The sequence below is a fragment of the Saccopteryx bilineata genome, chromosome 9, assembly GCF_036850765.1.
Source record: "Saccopteryx bilineata isolate mSacBil1 chromosome 9, mSacBil1_pri_phased_curated, whole genome shotgun sequence".
NCBI lineage: Eukaryota > Metazoa > Chordata > Mammalia > Chiroptera > Emballonuridae > Saccopteryx > Saccopteryx bilineata.
Genome location: NC_089498.1, coordinates 31,138,501 through 31,165,482, shown reverse-complemented (window position 1 = coordinate 31,165,482; position 26,982 = coordinate 31,138,501). Strand labels below are relative to the sequence as shown.

The 26,982-nt window shown below is 49.3% G+C and overlaps 1 protein-coding gene and 1 long non-coding RNA gene across 2 annotated transcripts in view; one reads left to right on the top strand and one right to left on the bottom strand.

Annotated features, from left to right (window-relative positions):
* The window catches only part of LOC136313483 (uncharacterized), a 29,022-nt gene extending 19,748 nt beyond the window's left edge, over positions 1–9,274 (top strand). Inside the window, exons 3-4 of the long non-coding RNA XR_010727149.1 lie at positions 2,998–3,079; positions 8,969–9,274. This is a non-coding gene — a long non-coding RNA (uncharacterized lncRNA). The remainder of the gene's footprint in view (positions 1–2,997; positions 3,080–8,968) is intronic.
* Positions 1–26,982, bottom strand: part of PLCG2 (phospholipase C gamma 2) — a 170,720-nt gene that overhangs the window by 52,086 nt on the left and 91,652 nt on the right. Inside the window, exons 10-21 of the mRNA XM_066243879.1 lie at positions 23,807–23,908; positions 22,198–22,316; positions 20,280–20,365; positions 18,757–18,877; positions 17,829–17,997; positions 13,338–13,442; positions 12,083–12,172; positions 11,335–11,510; positions 9,285–9,485; positions 8,021–8,140; positions 3,172–3,352; positions 1,630–1,701 (exon numbers count right to left, since the gene is read on the bottom strand). Coding sequence (XP_066099976.1) covers positions 1,630–1,701; positions 3,172–3,352; positions 8,021–8,140; positions 9,285–9,485; positions 11,335–11,510; positions 12,083–12,172; positions 13,338–13,442; positions 17,829–17,997; positions 18,757–18,877; positions 20,280–20,365; positions 22,198–22,316; positions 23,807–23,908 — 1,542 coding nt within the window. The remainder of the gene's footprint in view (positions 1–1,629; positions 1,702–3,171; positions 3,353–8,020; positions 8,141–9,284; positions 9,486–11,334; positions 11,511–12,082; positions 12,173–13,337; positions 13,443–17,828; positions 17,998–18,756; positions 18,878–20,279; positions 20,366–22,197; positions 22,317–23,806; positions 23,909–26,982) is intronic.

Genomic DNA, 26,982 nt, shown 5'->3' with positions numbered 1-26,982 from the left:
GTCGAGCTTAGAACAATGCTTGCCTATGTGGTCATTGATATGTTACCTATTATTATTGATCCAGTCATTCCGGTTCTAAGAACTCATCTAAAAGAAATAGTGCAAAAGATGTCCAAAGCTTCATACAGGAAGAAGTTCATTTTAGGGTTAATTAGAAGAGTGGAGAATAGTAATGACCCAAATGGCCACTGAAGGGTTCACAGCTGAACTGGCACAACCCACCAGAATATCCTACAGCATTGCAAACATTCTTTTCTAAAGTTAAAATTCCAAGCCATGTATTTCATCCAAATTACTTGGCCTACCAGGTTAAACAAAAACATTCATTAAGAAGATTAGCAATGGAGAAGCCCACACGTGATCAAGTGTACAAAGCAGAATAAAAATGACAGGTGCAGGTGGTGGCGACTATAAAATACATGCAAAGACCAGAAGTGACAACACCCAGCAGGCCTGCAGACAGCGAATGCATCAGGGTGGTGGGGCAAGGACCGATTATTTTTCTCATTTTCAAAATGGCTGTTTAATTGTTCTATCATTTTTCAATCACAATAATAGTAATAATTTTATTTCGTGGCATTCACCTCAGCTGGGCAACTTGCAGTCAAATTCAAAATGCAATCATGTTTCGCTTGGCTCATGGAGTAGAGAAAGATTTTCTCTACACCTTAATTCAGTGGCCGGGAATTAAAAATGGGGAGAGTTCACATAAAGCATCTAAATCATTGGCTGACCTTGAGAAATCAGAAGACCTGGCCTGCTCTCTGGAAACACCACGGTGGACTGACTGCTCATGGGGACTGGCTGCTCTTGGAGACAGGCGGCGTGTTCCTCAGTTTACCACGGTCTCCACCAGCCCCTGACATCTGGCTGACACGAGGCCAGGTCATTCTCATCACCAAAGTATTTGTCACTTCTAATAAAAGATTTTGCTATCCTGCTATGTCCCCTAATGCCATTTTGCACACGGCTCCATTTGATGACAACTTTTCAAGACGTCATTTCTTGCTGAAAGGGATTTGCAATGGCCAAGGATTATAAGTTAAAAAATAAGAAGTCTGTCTCCGGATTTCTACAGAGCCCACCAGGAAGGGGCAGCGGGGCCCCTCCCCTTCCTGATCGAGAAGCTTTTACTAATCACATGCCTGAGAGCCCCCCAAACAGAAAATCGCCATCAGTCTACCTCCACAGGCTCAAACAACATCTGAGATGAAACCAGAGCGAGGAGGAACTGGGGGCTAAGAGCAAAATCCAGCCCTCCCTGCACGAAATTACACTACAGCCACGGTGGGAACAGGAGATAGTGTTCGCACCGCGAGGAGGCTAGTGAACCAGATGGAATTTATAAACACCACCAACTCAGTCGACGAGCAGGAAACATCTGAAAAACTTAATTAGAAGACGTGTGGCCCAAAGGTGGTTCAGCAAACCTTAGAATTTTAGCAAGGCAGTCACATTTGGAAGGAGTTTTATTAACCTCTTCCCTAAAACTAGATCTCATAATGTCAATTACCATTTCTTCTTGGTCAAGTTTCCCAAAATGTTCCCCTGCCCTGTTATGACTGGAGTGTGGACTCCATGTCAATCTAGAGACCAGGAAATAGTGTGAATTAAAGGTCAGGACTGTACCATAGAAGGATTGATTTCACTGGGATCCACATACATTCTGCTGACGTCATACAGGGAGTTTATATCTCTTTCCTGAAAAAGAACAAAGAAAAATAAATGGAACTGTCCATGCTCCTAGGATAGCCCGTAACCAGAACAAGAATTTCGGTGACCTTGTGGTTTCATGCCCTGTGGTAGAAGAGATGACACCTCCCAGTTCACTCATTCCTTGTGGCCAGAGACAGTAAGAAGCTATACAGTTCCCCAAAACTTGGAATCTTTACCCCCAAATCAGAAAGGCCCTATCCTGGCCTACTATGTGCAAGGCACTGTGCTCCTCTGTGAAAACACAAACCCTGAGTGTGCTGGAGCCCACTGTATGTCTCTTCCTGATCCAGTGTCGGTTGCTTGAAACTGGCCGCCATGGAAGTATTTACACCACGGAAATTGGCAAATGCCACAAACCAGGGCTTCTTTCCACAGAGAACTGGTTAAACATTTCCCACACACACTGAAAAGCCACCCTGCCATCCCTCTGCCTCTCCTTCACTGGGCTCTAGCCACACCAGCCACCTTTCTATCCCTCAGCGTCACCTCAGGGCTTGTGCCATGGCTGTTCCCCCCACCTAGAACCAGCTTCCTTCACAGCAGCCACAGCCAATTCACTCCCTCTTCTAGGTTTGGCTCACATGCTAACCCTCTGCAGGCCTTTTTCACCTAACCACCCCAATCTGATGTAACACTCCCACCCCCATGGCACCCTCCTGTTTGATTTACTTCCTTGTCATTCACACTGCCGGAAGGCATCTTATTTATGTGACTGTATGTTATCTAGCTCTCCTGCCTAGAACCTAAATTTCCCAGGAGCAGCCTTGTTCCACCATACTCACAGGATCAAGAACAGTCCCTGGCACATGGTAGGTGCACAATAAACCTCTTATTAACAAGTTAATGAATGCACCTAATGGAAACTAAGACAAGGTAAATAGATTAGGTCTCTTTTCTGCTCAGAAACCTCCAATGGCTCTGAATAGAAGCCAGGGTCTTAGAATCGCCCCCTATTAATCCCCATCCTTATTAATCCTTATTAAGTACTACCTCCACACTGGCTCACTCAATTCCAGCCACTCCAGCTTCCTCTCTGTACCTCCAGGTACATCCTCACCTCAGGACCTTTGCACTTGCTGTTCTTCCTCTACATAGCTGCATGACTTACTGCTTCACACTGGCTATGTCTATTCAAATGTCTCCTCCTCAGAGAGATCTTCCCAGACCACCTTTGAGAATTGCAACGCTTTCCACATCACCCTGATTCTCCAAAGCATCTCGCAATGCTCTGTATATATTTTTTACATTTATCTCATTTATTATCTGTCTCCCCTACCCTAGACATTAAGCAGCAAGAGAGCAGCATCTTTGTCCACGGTATTCAATTTTGTATCCCTGGGACTGGAGCGGTATCAGACACATGGTAAGTGCTCGATAAAGATTTGCTGAATGAACAGATGAATTATAACCTTAGGCAAAATATTCCACCAAATGCCAAGCGAATCAACCGCCTACCATATTGTAGCGCTCCAGGAGCTCGGGCGTGACGGGGTAGCGCAGTTTCATCTTTCGGTAGAGTGCATGCTTCTCATAGTAGCTGACAAGCTCCACCAGACTGTCAAAGTAGGCAGAGGTCCCCAGCACGAAGTGCCGGCCATCCCGGTTGATGCGACAGTGCTTCACCTTGCCCTTGGCCCTGGAGGGGGAAGACCACACGGGGCTGACACACTGAGATCCTGGCAGCCAGACAACTACTACAATGCCCACCTCTTACAAACAACCTAGTCATCCATCCTTAGGGGACCAGATGATAAACAGGGTGCAATGTGCCTACGGAATACGAAGTTGTGGGTCTTTTCAAAACAGACACAAAGGAGTCTATACCTCAGAAGAAATACTGCCAAGTCACTCAAAAGCTAACTCCTCTTGCCCTTCCCCTCTTCCCCAACAACAAGACTTGACTTTGGGAACATCCAGATCAGGGTTGGCAGACTATGACCCACAGGACAAATCTGGCCCAACCTGCCCTGTTGTTGTAAATAAAGTTTTATTGAAACACAGCCACATTCATTTGTTTATGTACTGCCGGTGGCTGCATCCACTCTATTACGGCAGAGTGGAATAGTTACAACACAGACCATATGGCCCAAAAGGCTTAAGATACTTGTTTTCTGGTCTTTTCTTTTTTTACAGAAACAGAGAGAGACAGAGAAAGGGACAGACAGACAGGAAGGGAGAAAGACAAGAAGCATCAATTCTTCGTTGTGGCACCTCAGTTGTTCATTGATTGCTTTCTCGTATGTGCCTTGCTGGGGGCCTGGGCGGGGGGCGCTACAGCAGAGCAAGTGACCCCTTGCTCAAGCCAGTGATCATGGGGTCATGTCTGTGATCCCACGTTAAAGCTGGTAAGCCCGCACTCAAGCTGGCGACCTCAGGGTTTTGAACCAAGTTCCTCTGCGTCCCAGTCCGATGCTCTATCCACTGTGCTACCACCTGGTCAGGCTGGTTTGTGGTCCTTTACAGATAATGCTGCCAGTCTCTATTCTAGAACTCTGGGACTTCATGCCCAAATCTTTAAATCTTATCTAAAAATGCTCCAACTAATATAACAATGGCATTTCCCCCAAAAAAGGAAACAAGCCTTTTATTTCCTCACCCATTTGAAGCAAAAGGTAGAAAATAAAAATCCAAACAGAACAGACTCCTCGGTCTTACTAGCTTTTATCAGCAAAAATAGAAACATTTGGGAAAGTAAATTTTGACCTTAACGTTATAGCCAAGAGCATCTTCTTATTAAAACTGTCTAAGAGCACCGTTACTAGGGGCAAACTACTCATCTTTTAAAAAATGTTGCACCTTTGAGACATTTTTTATGGTTTTAAAACATACATCCTGCTTAAGCCATTTCTTCAAAGAGCCCTGTTAAAAAAAAGAATGCTAGAAGACTCCTGTTTCAGTAGCTGATTTACAGTGACATTTTTATAAATTTTTTTAAAAAAATACTGCTGAGTAGAAAAACAAGTTGCAGAATTAAACCACAGTATGATCCCACTTGTATTTTTTAAAAATAGAACAGACTACCCACACGCAGAATGGAAAATGTATATATTTTCCACAGGTACATAGCATATGTGTATAAATTTCTTTTTCTCTAAATGAAGATACCAGTTAGAAAACTGCTTTCTGCCAAGACAAGGACTGAGCTGAGGAGGACCACAAGGGGCTTTAGCCTTCATTATAGTGTTTTAATTTTTGAGAAGGGGAATATATTTATACAATTAAAAATTAAGTTTAAAGCTTTTTACAAAAGTCCCCCTAGGGCAAGACCCTCTGAGCTGTTGAGAACATGGGTCAGGTTCTAGATTCTCCCTCGGGTGACCACTCTGTGACTGCTTCCTCCCCCACAGCGCTGGGGACCTGCAGCCTCTGTGTCCCGGAGCGTCGGGTGACCCAGGGTGAGTCCTTTGTGACAAGCCTCGCACCCAGAGGATCCTCAATAAATGAACGGTTAGGAAAATATAACCAAGGTCAAGCCCAAACGAGCTTCCCTGGGCAGGAGAAGGAGATGAGAACCAGGCTGGAGGAGGAACTGGGAATCTCAAACACCCTGGAAAGGGTTTCTACGGGTCAAGGGTCACCGTGTCCTGAGGTCTTAGCTTCACCAAGAAGCCCCTCGTCCTACAAGGGGGGCTCCCACCCTTCACATCCAGACAACAACGTCATCGCTGCACAAGGGTCTGAAAGCTGACATTCCTCCTCTGCTGTGGACATCGACCCAGAAGCTCAATGGACGCTGAGGCCAGAACGTGCCCGGCACAGGAAAGGTTACCCTACAAATAAATGGGGGGCTGGAGGGGAGGAAAAGTGCCTCTGGACCAGTGTCCCCTCTCTGCCTGGAGTACATGCCCCACTCTGCCCCCCAGGGATGCCTACTTCCCAACACCCTGCCTGACCTCTCTCTGTGCTGCTTGTCACACAACATGACAGCAATCGGTTTTTGGACTGCCTTCTCAGAGGCAGCAGTTCTTAACGAGGGACAGTGATGTCCACCCCACACCCCGACCAGAGTGAGTTTGAAAGTGTGTGTGTCTAGGGTAGAAGGTCATTTTTGACGGTTATAATGACTGAGAGCCCCCAACAGGCACCCAGGGGTCAAGGCCAGGTGTTTACCCTTCCACATGATGGCAACAGCCTTCTCCTCTCCTATCCTCCCCTCCCCTCCCCTCCTCCTCAAGACACAACCTGCTGGACTAAGCCTTCCTGACGGAGAAACCGTCCCTGTCGCTGACTGCTTCAGCCAACCCTTAGGACCACCTGCTGTGTCCCAGCCCAGGAGAGGTAGCAGAAAATTAGTTAAAAGCAAGAAATGCCTGAGAGTAACGTAACGTCTCTCATCCCACCAGACCACTGGCCCCGTGAGAGCAGGATGGGCGACTCTGATGGCGCCTGTATTTCTGGAGCCCAGCACAGGGACACGCACATACCAGGTGCTCACTGAACACTCACCAAAAAGTAAAAACTCTGGTTTCTAGGGTCCATGCAGTCTCATGGAATGGACAGACATAAGTCATGCATCAATCTGGGGACCCCCCATCTTCATCAACATGGTTCCACTCAAGTGGCCCCAACCCCACTGCCAGCTCAACAGTGCCCAATCAGCTGCCCAATCAGCACCATGACAACCAGCTCCAGCAGGGCCAGTGGGAGTACCCACAGGGTTCGTCCTTTCTGCTGGACTCTGCCTTGGCACCCCAAAACAAAGCCACTTGAGAACAACGCCATGGGGAGCACCGTGATGCACAGAGCTGGCCTCCTGAGGACCGGGGAGCACCGTGACACACAGAGCTGGCCTCCTGAGGACCGGGGAGCACCGTGACGCACAGAGCTGGCCTCCTGAGGACCGGGGAGCACCGTGACGCACAGAGCTGGCCTCCTGAGGACCGGGGAGCACCGTGACGCACAGAGCTGGCCTCCTGAGGACCGGAGAGCACCGTGACGCACAGAGCTGGCCTCCTGAGGACCGGGGAGCACCGTGACGCACAGAGCTGGCCTCCTGAGGACCGGGGAGCACCGTGACGCACAGAGCTGGCCTCCTGAGGACCGGGGAGCACCGTGACGCACAGAGCTGGCCTCCTGAGGACCGGGGAGCACCGTGACACACAGAGCTGGCCTCCTGAGGACCGGGGAGCACCGTGACGCACAGAGCTGGCCTCCTGAGGACCGGGGAGCACTGTGACACACAGAGCTGGCCTCCTGAGGACCGGGAGCACTGTGACGCACAGAGCTGGCCTCCTGAGGACCGGGAGCACTGTGACACACAGAGCTGGCCTCCTGAGGACCGGGAGCACTGTGACACACAGAGCTGGCCTCCTGAGGACCGGGGAGCACTGTGACGCACAGAGCTGGCCTCCTGAGGACCGGGGAGCACTGTGACACACAGAGCTGGCCTCCTGAGGACCGGGAGCACTGTGACACACAGAGCTGGCCTCCTGAGGACCGGGGAGCACCGTGACACACAGAGCTGGCCTCCTGAGGACCGGGGAGCACTGTGACACACAGAGCTGGCCTCCTGAGGACCGGGGAGCACCGTGACGCACAGAGCTGGCCTCCTGAGGACCGTCAGGTGGTCGTGTCCAGGCCTGTCGGAGCACCGCAGCTGGGAGCCAGCAAGTCCCACCTCTGTTCATTGTTTCAGCTACTGAGTCTGGTTTCTGTCACTTGTACCAAAAGCATCATGGTCATAGCTTGTTAAGAATACAGACCATTGGCCCTGGCCGGTTGGCTCAGCGGTAGAGCGTCGGCCTGGCGTGCGGGGGACCCGGGTTCGATTCCCGGCCAGGGCACATAGGAGAAGCGCCCATCTGCTTCTCCACCCCCCCCCCTTCCTCTCTCTCTCTTCCCCTCTCGCAGCCAAGGCTCCATTGGAGCAAAGATGGCCCGGGCGCTGGGGATGGCTCCTTGGCCTCTGCCCCAGGCGCTAGAGTGGCTCTGGTCGCGGCAGAACGACCCCCCAGAGGGACAGAGCATCGCCCCCTGGTGGGCAGAGCGTCGCCCCTGGTGGGCGTGCCGGGTGGATCCCGGTTGGGCACATGCGGGAGTCTGTCTGACTGTCTCTCCCCATTTCCAGCTTCAGAAAAATACAAAAAAAAAAAAAAAAAAAGAATACAGACCATTGCCCAGCACACTGAAAGCACACATTAATGTAGGCTGTTTTTGTTATTATTATTGCTGTTGTTATTGTTGACCATCTAGGGAGAGAATACTGAGCTAAACCTCCACTTGCAGTTCCCCCTTCGTTCTCCACAGCTGGCCTACCTGAGCCTCCTCCGGAGAGCACGCAGCGGGCTCCAGCCTGTGTGCTTACCTGAAGGTGATGGCGTAGGAGTCGCTATCTTCTCGCTTCCGGATGAGGAAGGCGCCGTCCCGGGGAACCCTCATCAGCATGTCCTCCGCTTCTCCGCGGCTCAGCCCGTCGTAGTACCACCTGCAGCACAGTGCCAGGAAAACGGGCAAGTCAGAGCGCCACCCGCAAAAGAGGATGCCTGAACTATGGCCCCAGAAACCTCCATGGAAATCAGTGGGCACCCCCATCACAAACATCTCTAAAGATTGCATTTTTTAAAAGACCACCAAGACATAGCTTGGGTTGAAACACTGATGTAGTGGGTCTGCTTGAAGCACAAGAGAATAAATCAACCAATCTTCACTGCCCATCAGCCTAATTCTGAAGAGCCGGGGTGGGGGGTGGGGGTGGGGGGTGAGGATTGGGGGCAGCAGGTAGTGGGGGAAAAAAGTCGGTGGGAAGCAGAGAACACAGGGAATAGTGTCTAAGATAAGTTTTTTGTTTGTTTTTGTTTAGTTGGTCTTTGGTTACTTTTTTTTTTTAAGATTTATTCATTTTTAGAGAGAGAGGATAAGAGGAGAGAGAGAGAGGAGGAAGCATCAACTCCCATATGTGTTTTGACCGGGGAAGCTCAGGGTTTCGAACCAGCGACCTGAACATTACAGGACGACGCTCTATCCACTGGGCCACCACAGGTCAGACTGGTTACTTTTAAAGATGTGAAATAGAAAATTTTAAAAGGAAATCTATCTGAATATAGACAAGAGAAGTGAAAAATAAAGTTGCTGCAAGTCATATGGCTTTCTCAGAAATGTGCAATTTAGTAGCCTCCTGCTTAAAAATTGTTTGTTTGTTTGTTTTGTTCCCAGAATTGGTTAGCCCCTTTGCAAAGCATAACTGATATTCACTTTACCAGGTAAAAAATGAAGGGGAAACCTTTACCATTATTTTTGCTTTGTTTACTTTCAGAACAAGCAGGAATGAGCTCTGACAAATAGAAGACATCACTGGGTCAAAAATTAACCTCTGAAAACTAAGGCCCAGGAGTTCGGGACAATGAAGATAAAGTAGAATAAAGGAAGGGAGAAGAAAAAAATGGGCAGAAGTAAGGGAGAGCAGCTATGTGGAAACTGCGGCCACCCTGGGCACTTTTAGAGACCCGAGAGGAATCTGGGCCCCAGCACACCCACCAGGCTGGCTATTCTGACTGGTCAACAGTCTGCAGGGGTGTCTGCGCCCAGCTAAACCCACGGATGTGCTGCCCCGAGCGCTCGGGCTCACGTACGGCTTTGATTCGTGGGGGTTGGGGTTGGGCACGGGGTCGGTGAGCCGGAGCTCGAACTCGGCGCAACGCAGGTGATTCTCACGGTAGTGCTGGATGAGGGCGTAGATGCTGGTGAACATGAGGTTGTCAGTCAGGTAGTACTTCATGGTCCCGCCCTCCATGGTGGAGCGGATCCGGCAGTGCTGGACCCGGCCAGACCGCCTGCGGGCAGAGGGACAGCATCAGTGCCAGGCCTGGCCAGCTGGCCTTCCTGCTGCCTACGGGTCAGAGAACACAGGCCGGGGCCAGAACTGCGGCCAGGTGCCCCAAGAGTAGACACTAGGTTTGGCCACACAGGCTTCCTTCTGCTCCTAGAATAGACCCCAGGCTTTAGCACAGCCTGGTCCTTTTTTGGATTCAAGAGCATTCTACCTCCCTCTTCCACCCACTGCCCCCAGTTACCTACATAACTTTACTCTGGAGCCAGACAACCTATGTTCAGATCCTGACTCTGCCATGTATGACCTGTCCTGTCTGAGCATTAACTTAGTGGTCAACCAGGGATAACAATAGCATCCGCGTCATAGAACTGTCCTGAGGCTTAGACAAGACTGCACACAAAACGTGCCTGGAGTGCCGCCTAGCATGTGGTAAGGATGTGTCAGTTAGCAGGAGTACGTGTATGTTGTTATAGTTTTTATCCTTCAGGTCTCCATTTAAACACCTCTTCTTTCAGGAAGTCTTCCCTGACCAGCCCCACCCCCACCCCCTGCAATATTATACAGTGTGTCCATAAAGTCATGGTGCGCTTTTGACCAGTCACAGGAAAGCAACAAAAGACGATAGAAATGTGAAATCTGCACCAAATAAAAGGAAAACCCTCCCAGTTTCTGTAGGATGATGAGGCAGCATGTGCGCATGCGCAGATGATGACGTGACACTGTGTATACAGCGGAGCAGCCCATGGCCATGCCAGTCAAGATGTGGACGGTACAGAGGAAAGTTCAGTATGTTCTGTGGCTCACTCAATTCGAATCCATGACCAAAGTGCAACATGAACATCGGCACATTTATAACGAAGCACCACCACATAGGAATAACATTACTCGGTGGGATAAGCAGTTGAAGGAATCCGGCAGTTTGGTGGAGAAACCCCGTTCTGGTAGGCCATCAGTCAGTGACGAGTCTGTAGAGGCTATACGGGATAGCTACCTAAGGAGCCCTAAAAAATCTGTGCATGAGCCCACATCGAACTGCACTGAATAGGTATGAAACTGGGAGAGTTTTCCTTTTATTTGGTGCAGATTTCACATTTCTATTGTCTTTTGTTGCTTTCCTGTGACCGGTCAAAAGTGCACCATGACTTTACAGACACACTGTAATTAGATCCCTAACAGACTTTCATAACATCTTATATTTTTCTCATTGCACCTACCACAACTAGAATTATGTTTCATTTGATGATTCCTTTTTCATTGGCCATCTTCCCCACCAGACTAATCTCCATCAGGGCAGAGACCCTGTCTTTCTGATCACTGCTAAGTTACAGTGCCTACCACAGAGCAAGTACTTGATGAATATCTTTTAATGAATGAAGGCACAGATGAGTGAGTGAGTGAAGGTATGAATGAATGAATGCATGAGCTCAGGACAGCTCCACAAGGCTGCTTTTAGAATCTGTATTTCAGAGACAAGGACGGGAAATCCAAGAACGTGAGTGAACTGCCCAGGGTCATATCACCTGATCCAGGGCTGGGATTAGGGGAAGGTGAGTGAGGCGCCATTGTTTTAAGTGCAGAGTCAGGTCCTATCTTTATTAACAATGTTGATATATTCTTCACCATGATTTCTTTTGCACTACTTCTGATTAGTGAAATATCACTAATTTGATTACTATGTTTTTAGGGCCTCGCCCACCTTACCCAACTGCTGCCCAACAAATTCACCAAATAAGTCTGGGGTTCCGGTCCAAGCCTGCCTGAGTCTGGCCTGAGCTCCCACTACTTGCCACCCAGCCTCCCCTCTGGCTAACTGCAAGAAGGCGGGCATGCCCTGGGCACAGGGCCATTACCAGAAGGACAGGGTGTAGTCATTGGGTGATGTCTCACTGTCCCGCACCAAGAAGGTCCCATCTTTGCCCCCCATCTCAGAGCAGTATTCCTGCAACAGCTTCTCGGCACTTGTCCTCTTCTCCACCTTCTTATGGAACCACTTCTCCCCAAAATGCAGCTCGGTGGGGGGCGTGTCCTGGGCCACAAAGAGAGGAAGGGTTTCTGAAGACCTGGACCAGACCCCCGTATCACCAGACTGGTCCCTCTTTCCATGCTGACTTGGGGGTCTGGACACAGACAGAGGCTGGTCTCAGCCTGCCCTCCCCTCACTCCGAGGTCCCCTGCCTGCTAAATGACTCCAGACAGCCCCCATCTGTGGTAGCCTTATGGAATCCTCAGACAAGGGGTACGGGGTTCCCAGCCCAGCCCTCACTCTGTGGCAAAGGAAGTCAGAGCCATATGCCCTGGGAGCTACACTCAAGAAACAGTACAAAGGTGGTCAGAGCCTGAGGGAAGCAGGCAGGCAGTCTGAGGGCCAGGCTAAGGGTACGGCTGGACAAAACATCCAAATGCCCCCACCGTCTTGAGGGAGCACGTGCCATTCAGGCCCTTCAGAGAGCAGGAAAGACCCTTGAAGCTCACTGACTAAGCCAGCCAATCAGAGAAGAGCGAGGGAAGCGCCGGGACCCATAAAGGCAGCTCCCTGGGCTGAGGATGTCCAGGCCTGATGGCCACGGGATGAGAGGAGCCATCGAGGTCTCCACCTACCTGGGGCAGCTCCTCTTCCACAGTCTGTTCGATGTCATCACTGAAGGACAGCTTGGCGTCGGCGACGGCGCAGTAGTGCCGAGTCCATTTCTAGAAAGGGAAGCCCGCATTAACTTGTCCCCAAAGTCTCTACCGCCCCGATGCCCAGAGCCCCTGCCTGGCACCATCACCCAGCAGTCCTTGAGGACTTGCTGGGCACTTTCTGCAGGCATTCAGGATGGTTTCACAGAACTCCATCCTCACTGAGATATTTCTTTTAAAACATCTACTCATTTGGGGTTCCGCTGGGCACTTTCAGAACTTGTTTGTTCAGTGTATCCCAGGGTAGAGGTGCTGTAATATCAAGTTTCTATTTCATATTTAATGCAAAGCCTTTAGGAATGATGGGATTGCTTTTTTTTTTTTTTTTTTTTTTTTTTTTTTTTTTTCTGAAGCTGGAAACAGGGAGAGACAGTCAGACAGACTCCCGCATGCGCCCCACCGGGATCCACCCGGCACGCCCACCAGGGGCGGTGCTCTGCCCCCCAGGGGGCGTGGGATTGCTTTTGTTATGTCCTCGTGACGGTCTTTTTCTATATCGTTCACTTTTAAGACTTGCAGGATTTCTCAGCCAGTTTGTTTAGAGACCCTTTCTTCACCTTTCAATTGTGACTTAACTCTTTAAAGTTTGACCATTTTAGATGTTTATTTCTAACCTGTAAGAATAGACACGTACAAATATACTCAAATGGATTATCTGTATGCTAGGTTAAAGCATATGAGAAGTGGTGTTAGCACTCAATATGCCTTATCCTCATCAAAACATAAGGCTGCCAGTGGAACTGGTCGCAGACTGGAAGACACCAAGGCGCCAGGACAACTAACTGCCTTGCTGCACCCAGAATTGGTTCTTGGACAAGAAACAAAACGTTAGCAGGCAAACTGGTGATATTGGAATAAGGCCTATGAGTTAGTTAGAATTGTGCCAGTGTTAACTTCCTGGTTAACATAATTATACTCTGATTATGTAGGATGTTAGCATTTGGGGAATCTGAGTGACGGGTATATTCTTTGTGTGTGTGGGTATAAATAAATAGTAGGTTATGTTGAATACAGAATCACTTCAAAATAAAATATTAAAAATCAAAAAGAAAACGCTCCACTGTAATGATAAACTCACTCGGGTCACCATGGGAGTGAGACAGGAATAGCCAGCTAGCCCTGCAGCAGGCCTCGGACGTACACGGGACTCTGAGAAGGGCTGCGAGAGGCTCACCTGGTCGATGGAGTCCCACATGTACAGCTCGCCCTGTTGCTTGTGCTCGTCCTTCTTGTCCTCCATGTTGACATCCACGTCGCCACGGGGGCCCAGCTTCTTATGCTGAGGAGTAAAAACACAGACAGACTGTCTCCCTCTAGAGTCTAGACTCGGGTTTAGCCAGCATCCCTCAGGAGCGTCCTACCTCAGGGCCTTTGCACTGGCTCCTCCCTCACTACCTTCAGCTCTGCACTTGGGGTCACCCCCTCAGAGGAACTTGCCTCAACTACTTGTTCTGAAACTAGCACCCACTCCTCTCCTTATCCCTTCACTCTCTAGTCTCTGGTAGTTATTTTTCATACCCTTAGTCCTAAGTGTTTCTATGTATCTATCTTTCTTCTATCTTCCCTGCTAGAATTTAAGTCCCATGAGGATCGTTAAAATGGACCATTAAAAATGGTTAAAAGTTCCCTAGGACTTGGTTTCGTGCCCTGTTGAATTTCCTGTGCTAGCTCAGCGGAGGGTAAGTGTGCAGCAAACATCCGGTGAATCGACGATGCCACCCGCGTGCCTGACCCTCTCCAGCACACAGGAAAAGGCGGGGCTCCAGCCAGCCCAGGGGCATGGCGTATGGATGGCACACCGAGGAGGCAGAGGAAGGAGGCCTACTCTACCAGCTCTGTGAGCCGGGGCAGCGGCCACACTTCTCTTAGCCTTACGTTTCTCGTCTGTAAGACTAACACGATAACAACAGTATGCTCACCTGGGTGACCACTCACCACCCACCTCAACAAGCATTTGTAAATCCCAGGTTGTGGTGACCCAGTCAACAGAGTTCAGGGTTGGGAGTCTGACCTAGGTTTGAATTCAGGGCCTATATATACCCTAGCTGTGTAACCTTGGCCATGTGACAATCTCAGTCTCAATAACTTCCTCTATAAGTGGGGTATAATGACACCCCTGCAGGACCCTGTAAGCCAAGGGGCATATAAGATACCTGTGAACAGCAAAGCATAACAGCAGTGCTCTGTTTTGAACAGCCTTGAATTATTTCTTCAGCAGTGACTGTGTAACCTCAGCTGAGCCACTTAACCTCTAGACCAGTGTTTTTCAACCAGTGTGCCGCGGCACACTAGTGTGCCATGAGACGTGGCCAGGTGTGCCGTGGGGAAATTAAACATGGTCCCCAAACTACGGCCCGCGTGCCAAATACGGCCCGTGGAGGCTATTTATCTGGCCCGCCACCAGCCGCCTCCATCCAAACATAAACATTCCCCTCACAATCCCTCCAGCTATCAGCGACAGGAAGAGTGGAGGCACAGGAAACGCTCACTGACCAGTCACCTTCTAGGATTCATCCTGACCACTAGTGATGAACCAATAGTAGGCTGCCTCTCATCCACACCCAGGAAGGTCCCCGCTTGGGCTGCCGCGCACTTGTCATTGTGTGGCCGCGGCGAGTAGTTGAAGCTGCTACTCCTCCCCATGGTCCCGATTTCTAATCCTGGTCAGGACTGGAGGTAAATGTTGCCACCACTAGATGAAGCCTCAGCCTCAGCTGGTTATGTCTATCCCGATGGTGTATATAGATATTTGACCTTTTTCTTTTTAAAAGAGGCCCCCACAGAGGATGATATACAATGCATCACAATATTATCTAACTTTAAAGCTAAAGTTTGCTGATCTTCCTTTGGACAGTTTTTGGTTATCTGTTGCCAAGGAGTTCCCCATTCTGGCCAACAAAGCTATTTTGACATTGCTCCCATTTTCATCCACATATCTATGTGAGCTGAGCTTCTCAAGCTTGACTGCGAAAAAAGTAAAAAGAGAGAGAGACTGAGAACTGTTGAGGAAGAGCTTTGTGTGTGTCTTTCTACCATTCCTGCCAGGACATCCCTTTTGTGTTCATCGAAACAGGCCCAGATTTCACACTAAGTGAGTATAAATACATTTAGAAACTATATCATTAACTATATGTATAATATGTACTGTGTTAGAGTGTCATTTTGTGTCATTTTGGTAGGTGGTGTGCCCCAGGATTTTGTAAATGTAAAAAATGTGCCACGGCTCAAAAAAGGTTGAAAATCACTGCTCTAGACCTTAGTGTCCACATCTGTAAAGTGGGCTGGGGGCTTGCGTAAGCCTCGCAGGGTTATGATGAGGTAGAATGAGAAAATGCTCACGCCCACGCCTGGCCCAGTACCAGTGCATGGTACATACGGACTGTGTCGTAAATGCTATTTCCATCCCCTTCCCCTGAAATAGGAAGGGGAAGCCATGAAGTATACAGGTGGGGCTAGGAGCACTCTAAAAGAGGCCTCCACACCCTAAAACAAGAGCTTAAAATCACCAAGGAAACACTCTGTTCTGTCCTAACAGAAACAGAGGGAAACAACAGATGAGCTGGGGACAGAGACATACAACGGGGTCCCTGAAGACTCACTGACCAAATGCCTAAGAAGCTGTGGACCCTCCCTGCCTGAGCTGCCTTCACCAGTTGCCTTGCCTTCCATTGGTGTCTCAGTGAAAACTGCCCCAGGACCTTAGTCACATCCCCCAAATAAGCTAGTGCTTTTAGACCTGAAGGTGACAGCGCCCCCTCATCCTGTTGGGTGCTACTTGTTGATGGGTGACCTCCTGGCACATAAGAATTGTTCCCAGTGTATCTTGGTGACTCTGACAAAATCGGCCAAGTAAACACCTATCCATCCTTCCACATCAGCCTGCTAGTGGTCAATAAAAATCCATCTCGCTCCTTCCGCTAATGGCTGCCCAGCTAGAACTGCACATCCTGGGCTCCCTTGCAGGTGGTGCGGTCATGTGACTAAGTTCCCGCACACGGAACAGGACAGTCTGGTACCTGTACAACGGACATCCACACGTTTACCAGAAATCTCCGGCCCTGGACCCCTTTACATTCCCTTCCTATGAGCTGGAGCTCTATCACACATACCAGGACGGTGCCCTCAGGCAGAGCCTTTACCACTGTGCCATGGACCCCTCTGAAGTCTGGGAATGACTGAGGATCCCTTCCTCAGAATATAGTTCATAATGCATAAGACTAGAAGAGAAACTAATGCTGAATACAATTATCAGGATATTAAGTAAAAATATTTGCAATATAATAAAGGTGTGCGTTCTCTATTAATATCTTATATAAAATCTACAGGCAGATCTAATAACGACCACAATTTCAAAGTGGTAACAAGCACAACATTATTCTGAGATATTTATAGTAACTGTAAATGTGATAAGAAAACACCCATGATTTCTGCTGGTGACATGCCTCAAGTGGCTTGTTGACAATATTCAAATGGATAGAAATGTTAAGTTTTACTTATAAGTTAATAAAAATAAAGAGGCAACATTTTTTTTCCTGAAGTTCACATGTCACCCCTCCTGAATTCTATCTGTGGATTCTTTGGGGATCTGTGGAACCCAAGCTGAAAACCCCTTCCCTGGGAGACCATAGAACAAGACCTTGGGTCTCTGGATGACCTTATAGGCCAGAGCTCAGTTTCCAGAACATTCTCTATCAGATGAGGAAGAAATAAACTCATGTGTTTTAAGGTACTATATATCTGGTCTCTTTATCCTACTAATACTAATGCCACGTGTCACCCCTGTCCAGGGCATCCTTGCCACCCTTGGGCACAGCAATCACTTTTTCTCTCCCCATAGCACTTGGCACACCATCCATTAGTGCATGCAGCCCTTTCTGGGCAAGTATCCACCTCTAGTCCATCTCCCACACTAGACTAGGAGCTCCTGAGGGCAGGTACAGTGCCTGGGCACTGGAGCACCCCTAGTACCTTGCATAGGACTTAGAGAGGGGTGTGGCTTGCCAAAAGAATAAATGAACACGTTAGTATTTATGCAGCACCTGCAGGAACAGGTGCGGTTGTAAAAATGAATGAACATGTTAGTATTTATGCAGCGCCTGCAGTGGCACAGGTGCAGTGGTAAGAATGAACAGGTATTCACGTAGCGCCCGCAGTGGCACAGGTGCGGTGGTAAAAAAGAACAGGTATTCATGCAGCGCCCGCAGTGGCACAGGTGCGGTTGTAAGAATGAACAGGTATTCACGCAGCACCCGCAGTGGCACAGGTGCGGTGGTAAGAATGAACAGGTAATCACGCAGCGCCCGCAGTGGCACAGGTGCAGTGGTAAAAAAGAACGGGTATTCACGCAGCACCCGCAGTGGCACAGGTGCAGTTGTAAGAATGAACAGGTAATTACGCAGCACCCGCAGTGGCACAGGTGTGGTTGTAAGCACATGCAGGCGCCCTTTCACATTACACTCACACAGCACACTAACCACACGGGTTCTATTATTAGCCCACCCCCTCCCAGACCAGTGAGGACACCAATGCACCGAGAGGCTAAAGGACCTTGCCCAGAGTCGCAGATTAGTAAGGAGAGCAGTATGAGCTGGGCAGTGGGACCTGGAGCCTGTGCCCTGAACCTCTGGCTCTCCTGAATGAATAACAGCAGCCCGAGGCCACCTACCTTGATGATGATCTTCTCCCGCAGCTGGCTGGGCGAGGGCAGCTGGTCAGCACTGGCTTCCGTGGGTTTTATCAGCAGCAGGTCACCAAACACCTCCTTGAACACTCTGGCCATGTAGCGCTGCTGTTCCACGCCACAGTGCTCCTCGATGGACAGGATCACCGGGAAGCTGCGAGTGACAAGCCAGCTGGCTCAGTGAGGAGGGCAGGCACTTCATCTGTGCCCACCTGGCCAAGTGGATGGGGATCCCAGCCACACACCTGCCCAGCAGAGGGGCAGGTTGGCTCAGTAAGGGGGAGCAGAGGTCACTGAACAGACACATGGTTTCCCAGCGCCATCCTCCTCCAGCCTCTGGAACCAGTGAGTGACTTGTGCTCTTGGCAGTGACTCTGGTCAAGATGGAGCCAAGGCTGCTGTGTTTGTTTCTATGTGTGTCTATGTGTCAGGGAGGGAGGGAATGTGCCTGCCTCTCTGCTCAACCTTAGCTGCCTTTCCCTTAAAGATGAACCAACTGGGACCTGGCCAGTTGGCTCAGCGGTAACATGTCAGCCTGGCGTGTGGATGTCCCAGGTTCGATTCCTGATCAGGGCACACAAGAGAAGTGCCCATCTGCTTCTCCAACCCTCACCCTCTCCTTTCTCTCTCTCTCTCTCTCTCTCTCTTTCTCTCTCTTCCCCTCCCAGATCAATTGGTTTGAGTGCATCAGCCCCAGGAGCTGAGGATGGCTCCATGGAGCCTCTGCCTCAGGTCCTAAAAATAGTTTGGTTGTGAGGATGGCCCCAGATGGGCACAGCATTGGCCCCAAATAGGGGTTGTCAGGTGAATACCAGTTGGGGCACATGTGGGAGTCTGTCTCTCTGTCTCCCCTCCTCTCACTTGGAAAAAAAGGAGAAAAAAAGATGAACCATCTGGAAATCAGACAACTGACCTTGAGGTGACAAAGGCATGGTCTTTGATGGCCTGCACAACATCATCAAACTTGATCTTGGTGGTCCGTGTCCAGCCATGGTAGATGATGGGCTTCCCATCGGGCCCGTCCCAGCAGTCCACTGAGGGGGGAAACACACAGCCTCAGTTCCTGTCCATCGCCCTCCACCTCACAAGTCCACTGATGGCAGACACGCACCCCCTCACCCCCAGCCATGAGATCAGTCCTGACCCCCACGCCAGCTTAGTTACTAGAACATGGGGGGGCCAAACCTATAATTACACCATTATAAAGACAGGTGTTACCTGTGTGCATGTGTTAGGGGAAGATTTTGGTTGTTTAATTAAAGGTCCCTTTGTAATACATTTGTCCAAAAGAAACTATTGTAATTGTCTTCTTAGAAAAAGATAATTTACATTATGTTTTATTATCTGATTTTACTTGTCTAAACTTTAGCTTGCTTTTTCTGCCAGTGGAAATGAAACATAGCAATACGAAAATTTATTCTTCAAGGTTCATAGTAAAATATTCAAACATAACTGGGTTATGTAGAAGGTGAACATCCCCTATATCTTCATCCCCAGAGGTAATAAAAGCTGACAGTTTCGAACTTAATTTTTTCACGTGCGCTCTTTGCCGAGGGGGAAAGAAAGTATAAACCAGGCAACACTCTGTAGGAATAACTGCCGCTGAAGTTTGACACCATGATGAATTTTTTAAAAATAAAACGGGAGGCTAACTCAGTGGTTTGTGCTTTTTCTCAGCCTCACACAGCTGCGAGTCTCTGGTGGGTGAGTCGGGCCAGGGAGTAAGAAGTGAGGAGACGGGAGGGGCGCATCCAGGTGCCCGGAACGGCCCGTACAGCGGTGTCTGTGAGTAACCTTGACAAGAACGGTCAGGGTGGCATCTATGTCTGGGCCAGCGGCTAAAACTCGAAAGGTATTTATCCACCTTCCCCTAAAACAAGCCCTGAAGGAAACCAGGGGAGGAAGGACAGAAGGACAGAAAAGCCATCTTTGCTACCGGTCTCCCAGACCTTCCATTGTATCAGGACACTTCCTAGATGGATTTGTGGTTCCAACCTGGGCAGGCTCAACACCAAGCCTCGTGTTAGGGACAATTTTCTTCTGGGGAAAGGTCCCTTCTGATGGTGGCCATACCCCTTACCCCAGACACCACGAGCACCTGGTGTCTCTGTGGGCCCGCCCCACCCATCCCCACTCTTCAGCTATGAAACAAAAGAAAGCATCAGGCTGCGGGCGGCAGGGGCCGCCTGGATCAGAAAGGGGGCAGGCCCTCCATCCGTGCCTGCCTGGCAGAGGGGCCGGTGGGCTCCACAAACAGGAGCAGAAGTCACTGAACAGCCACATGGCTTCCCAGCGCCAGCCTCCTCCAGGCTCTGGAACCAGAGTGACTTGGCCTCTCGGGCTGTAGGGGGCGCCAACACTCAGTTGAGAACTTAGCAGGGACAATTAGCCTCAACTCGTGGTAGGTGTTCTCTTCACCAAGAAAAAGCTACTCACACTCAATGCAGCGACAGCCCATGCGCAGACAACGGATATACGCCTCCGTGGACGACTCACTCCGCAGCTGGTCACCCGTGAGGTACCTGAAGGAGAGGAGGCAGGCCTGCACCTCTGGGTGTCCGTGGGAACCTCTTAGCCCAATACCCCAGAGGCCTGACTTCCTCCTGTCTAGAAGGACCCACGGTTAGGATCTCGGCCGGACATTTGCCATAGTGAGGCCACGCCTCAGACTCGGGCCACGCCTTAGACTCCCTCCACGACCTCAGGATGTGAACAACAACTATTTTGTTAATCCAAGTGTAGGGCATGAGTTCTTTTGAGGAGAACTGGGTCAAAGGGTCAGGTGTGAGATTAACAGCGGATAATAAATTAAGAGCCCTCTCCTAGCTACACCTACCGGCCCTCAGTCTAAACAGGACAGAGATGGGTCATCCTTTTGGCACCAAGGAGTCGGGCAATGAATAGGTGATCAACAGCTAATGGTGGAATTTACGATGCTGTCAATTATGTCCACCAGACATAAAGGTACATAGTTTTATGCATTCTCCTCCTCACCGTGGTCCCCTTTTTAAGAATTTATGTTCCTTAACTGTCTTCTGGGTTTGGGAGAATTCACCCTGCTAAGACACAATGTCCATGGTGGAGGTAGAGAGAACCATGAAATTAATTTGCTCCTGAAAAAGATGTGACTTTCCAAAAGGCCTGGAGATATGCTCAAGGGCCTGTCGGCACCTGCTGCCTGGAATGACACTTGGGGAACCACCAACTGACAGCACTCTGGGTGCCCATGACCCAAGGCGATGATTGGAACTGGAGTGCAACATCATTTCTCTCTCCCAGTCTATTCTCCTTTTTTACAATCAAGGTAACTGTCCAAATATATAAATTTGAGCATGCTGCTCTCAGGCTTAAAAGCCAGTGGTGGCTCCCACTGCCCCTGCTGTCACTTAAAGGTCCCACTCAAGCTGACCCCGCAGGCCTCCTCTCCTCTCAACCCCCTGCCCTTGGGGATTCTGGAGTGTAGTTTTAACAGACCCTTCTCAGTTCCTCCTGCCCCTGGACCTTTGCACATACTGTTCCTCTGTCTAAAACCCCTTCCTCACCTCACCACCTGTTCTCTCACCAACTCCTGTCCTCTGTTAAGATTCAAAGGAGGTCTGTTCCCCTTCAAGCCCATGAGAACAGTGATGTCCTGCCCTGGACCATTCACTGCTATATTCCCAGTATCCAGCAAGCACTGGGTAGACGGTAAATATCAGTCCAATCAGTAATTCAGCCTGACCAGGTGGCGGCGCAGTGGATAGAGCATCAGACTGGGATGCGGAGGACCCAGGTTCGAGACCCCGAGGTTGCCAGCTTGAGTGTGGGCTCATCTGGTGTGAACATAAAGCTCACCAGCTTGGACCCAATGTCGCTGGCTTGAGCAAGGGGTTACTCGGTCTGCTGAAGGCCCATGGTCAAGGCACATATGAGAAAGCAATCAATGAACTAAGGTGTCACAACAAAAAACTGATGATTGATGCTTCTCATGTCTGTCCGTTCCTGTCTGTCCCTATCTATCCCTCTCTCTGACTCTCGCTCTCTGAAAAAAAATAAAAATATAAACTTAAAAACAAAACAAACAAACAATCAATAATTCAATTGCTTTGCTGTGACTACTATGAGATGCCCAAACTGTGAAAACCAGCTTTGCTGATTCGCTTTTTAGGGCCACAGAAAAAGGATGAGCCTTATAATGCCAACCGAGAACGAGAGGGGCATTCCCTCACCCCTTCCAGAAGCACTTGTATATTCTGGTGTGAGCATGGCCCTGCACTCTACCTGCTTCCCACAAACTTTACCAAAGCAGCAGACTAGAACACCTGCTGTATCGCCCTTCGTCTGCGACCCGTCTCAGGCTGGGCACAAAACTCACGTGTTATGGGATGAGGAGATCCAGTAATGAGACAAGGGGTTGTTCATGTCCTGCATGTCCACCGCATCATACTTCTCATCCCAAATGCTGTTCTCCCGTGAAAAGAGGTACGTGAGGAACTAGGTGGGGTCACAAACACAGAGACCAGATCGTCAGGATGCAGACAAGGCTGGGAGATGTCTAGTTCTTGCTGGGCTGGCACAGCCCAGGGAAATGGTAGCACTGCTGCAGTAACTCAACAGATGGTCTCCAGGCCTCCCTGACCCAAGCTGCCACACAGAAACTCGGACAGCAATGGGCTTGACTGACACATTTCACTGACCTACACAGTGTTTTCCTTTTTAACGTGTATCCTAAAATATCTGTTACTTCAAGAATGTACGCTTCCCATATATAATAAATGTTAAGGCATACGAATACCATCAACATTTGTGAACCCACCAACTTGATAAACAAAACATGAAGAGTATCATATTTGATCAACAGGAAATTTCATGTCCCAATTCTTGTGTGACACAGGGTTTAACACTCTCCTTCCAGGGGGACTAGAGCTCCCAGTTCTCCCTCAGTCATACCTCCCCCTCCTGCCTCACTCAGGGCCAAGTGCAATCATTTCGACAGTTCACAGGAAACTAAAAACATTTTGAATTTGGTTTGCTCACAATGCACTCCTGGGCAGCAGACGCCTTCTAGTGGCACAAGCAAGAAATGCACCCAGGAAACAAAGTCAATAGACAAGGACGAGTAAAAGGAAGACTGGGCCTGACCAGGCAATGGCGCAGTGGATAGAGCGACGGACTGAGATGCCGAGGACCCAGGTTCATGACCCCAAGGTTGCCAGCTTAAGCAAGGGCTCATCTGGCTTGAGCAAAAAGCTCACCAGCTTGGGCCCTGGCCGGTTGGCTCAGTGGTAGAGCATCGGCCTGGCGTGCAGAAGTCCCGGGTTCAATTCCCGGCCAGGGCACACAGGAGAAGTGCCCATCTGCTTCTCCACCCCCCCCCTCCTTCCTCTCTGTCTCTCTCTTCCCCTCCCGCAGCGAGGTTCCATTGGAGCAAAGATGGCCCAGGCGCTGGGGATGGCTCCTTGGTCTCTGCCCCAAGTGCTAGAGTGGCTCTGGTCCCAACAGAGCGATGCCCTGGAGGGGCAGAGCATCGCCCCCTGGTGGGCAGAGCGTCGCCCCCTGGTGGGCGTGCCGGGTGGATCCCGGTCGGGCACATGCGGGAGTCTGTCTGACTGTCTCTCCCCGTTTCCAGCTTCAGAAAAAAAAAAAAAAAACAAAAACAAAAAAAAAAAAAACAACAACAACAACAACAAAACTCACCAGCTTGGACCCAAGGTCGCTGGCTCGAGCAAGGGGTTACTCAAGTCTGCTGAAGGCCCACGGTCAAGGCACAGATGCGAAAGCAATCAATGAACTAAGGTGTCGCAATGAAAAACTGATGACTGATGCTTCTCATCTCTCTCCATTCTTGTCTGTCTGTCCCTACCTATCCCTCTCTCTGACTCTCTCAATCTGTCCCTGTAAAAAAAAAAAAAAAAAAAAAAAAAAAAAAGGAAGATTGGAAGAAAACCAGCCTTTGACCCGTGGCTCACAAGGAGCCCACTCACCTCATCGACAAACAAGAAGGGCTCGGCGGTTTCCCTCATGGTGTCGTCGATAAACTTTGTCATCCTCTCACGGACTTTGTTCAGATCCTGAGCCCAAAGCTCCTTAAAATGACAAAGAGAACAAGAAATCATCAAAAAGAGGACCGGCAAAAAAGTTATGTCAGACCATCAGGGTGACTTGGTGACTTGCCTGGCTGACCCCGGGCAGGTCACACACCCTCCGCGCCTCCTCACATTACACGGGAGTAATAACAGCCATGCGCAGAGTCTCTGGGGGAGCGCATAATACAAAGTAACTTGATTGTTTTCCTTTCCAAACCCTAAAACCCCAAGTATTCATCAGGCAAAGGGAGGAAACAGGACCCACAGAATCAACTTTGACTAATGCTTTCTGGGTTCCAAGTATTCTCTGAAGGCTTTATCTTTAGGAATAATAAAAGCAAATGCATGTGGTTGGATGGGAAGGGTCAGACCAGATTGTATGAAAGAAAGAAAAGTGTGAGGACAGACACAAATGAGGTGGCCGAGAAGTGGCCCTCCCTGGCATATGGGTACAAATCAACAAAGAGCCCTTCTGTTGATTCTTGCAAATCGATGTGGATAAGGGACACAAAATGGCTAGAAGCCTGGGAAACAGCCAGATCATTTGAATACAGAGGTGTTAACATCTTTGAATACTAGAACATGAAACTCAAATTGGAGGATACTTCATGCAAAGTATCCTAGAAGTCCCCCAAAGGCCAGGAGCTTCCTCCTTCCTTCTACAAAGCTTTCTCTTAAAAAGCACAGGCACTCAGCTGATACAGCCTGGAACCTGATGACTATCAATCAGAATGCTTCTGCCTAAAGGAGTTGAAAATACAAATAGTCTAGGGGTTAAGACGCCTCTGCCTAAAGGAGTAGAAAATAGGGGTTAAGAAATGAACCTACTGGGTACGGAGTATTGTTCTTGGCATCTGGATTAATGAGAATAGGACAACGAGGATACCTGACCAGGCAGTGACGCAGTGGATGGAGCACTAGACTGGGACACGGAGGACCCAGGCTCGAGACACCAAGGTCGACAGCTTGAGCGCAGGCTCATCTGGTTTGAGCAAAGCTCACCAGCTTGGACCCAAGGTTGCTGGCTTGAGCAAGGAGTCACTCGGTCTGCTATAGCCCCCCGGTCAAGGCACATATGAGAAAGCAATCAATGAACAACTAAGGTGCCGTAACAAAGAATAGATGCTTCTCATCTCTCTCCCTTCCTGTCTGTCCCTCTCTGTCTGTTACCAAAACAAACAAAAAAACAAACAACAAGGAAAGGAATAATAAATGGTGACGGCAGTCAGCACTGGGCACAGACTGCGTGCCAGGCTCTGTGCTAACTCTTTTTCACAGAGTGGCTTACTGTGAACTCACACAGCCCCAGGTCCCTGTTATTCTCGTTATATAAACAGGGAAACTGAGGTGTCAAGTCATTAAATGACCTGACCCAATGTTGAGCTTGAGACCATCTCAGGCACATCAGTTTTGGGGTCTTCCTCTGAACCCCCTTTCCATTATAGTGTGGCCCATCCTTCCCAGGGCTGGACTGGGATATATGTAACTAATCCCATAACAGAAATTTAGATTCATTCCAAGTTTCCATTTCTATTGACAATGCTGCCATTATTGCTTTGGGATAAATCCCTAGGAGGGCAATTATTTAATCAAAGTATATAAACCTTTTTTCAAAGTTTTCATTTTAATTGCCTATTACCAAAGTGTTTCTAGAAAGCCAAGTGCTACAGTGATTATTCCACACACGAGCATCCATCACCCCAAACAAATGTTCTAGACGATTAGCTCTGCTTCATGCCACTACCCCAGAGCAGCAGGCACACGGGACCTTAAGGGTCAGCCAGGCTGATGGCTCAGGGTCCCCATCTTTGACATCACGGCTGCCGTTCCTATCACACTCACACAATGCTCACGGGCTGTCGGGCCCAGGAAGAGCTCTCCTGCACTTTACTTCTGGCCCACAGTTCTGATCTCTGAGGGCAGCCCGGCGAAGGGGCCGGGGGGGGGGGGGGAGGGGAGACCTGTCACTCTCCCCTGTGATAAAATTAAGCAGCATTAGGTGGTGAATTCTGGGATATAAGGCTTGTCCCCAGGAGGTTAGCCATGTAACTGCTGCCAAGGAGAAAATTCAGAGATGTCCTAAATTAAATTACAGCAGATGAGGGTGGAAGGAAGGGACAAGAGAGGTTAATCAGTTAAATGCAGGGCAAAACCAGCAAAAGGCTGCTTGCATTCCTGAGTGCACACCGAAACCCTGCATTAACTTCCAGGTGGTTATTTCTGCAGTTCGCTAAAGGGGAGAGCCAGGTGCCACCAACCTCCAGGCACCTTCACTTCTTGTTTGCAGATGCACTTCCCCACTGTTGCCCACTACCAATCCAAGGGGCACACCCACCTCTTCCTTCCGGGCTCTGCCCCTGTCCCAGAACTAATCCCGCCTCACTTTCTCCCACCCCCTGTATCACTAGCCATGCAAATTCTTCCAAACCAACTTAGGCCTTTCTCCCCACACTGATTCCATAAAAGAGCCCATCAGCTCCAGGACAGGGGACATCTGCCTCCTCCACCGGCCCAACTGCTGGCCGTGCAGGCTGCACGCCCCAGGACCCAATCCTTCTCTGGCCAGCTTTTGGCTCAATGCACCCTTTCTTTCAGAAAACCTTTTGGCTATGAATGTTTTTGCCCATTTGTTTGTTTAACACTTCAATAGCCCCCTACAAAAGTGAGTACTGTATTTCCCCACGTATAAGATGCTCCCATGTATAAGACGCACCTTAATTTGGGGGCCCAAAATTTGAAAAAAATATGTATTACATAAAGTTATTGAACTTGTTTTATTCATCATAAAATTCATACAACTCATCACTGTCAAAACTCCCATCCATTTGCTCGTCCTCATCCGTGCCTGATGACGAATCACTGTCTTCAACAATAGCGCAAAAACAAGTGGGGAAAAAGCGGGAAATGCAAGTAAAAAAAATCTACAGCCACTGTATAAGATTTACCCAGTGTTTAGACCCCAAATTTTTCCCAAAAAATGTGCGCTTTCTACAGGGGGAAATACGGTAATTCAGTGCAAGGAGGAAGAGCACGGCAGAAAAGAAAAAGCCAGGCACCCTTCTCCTGCTTCACTG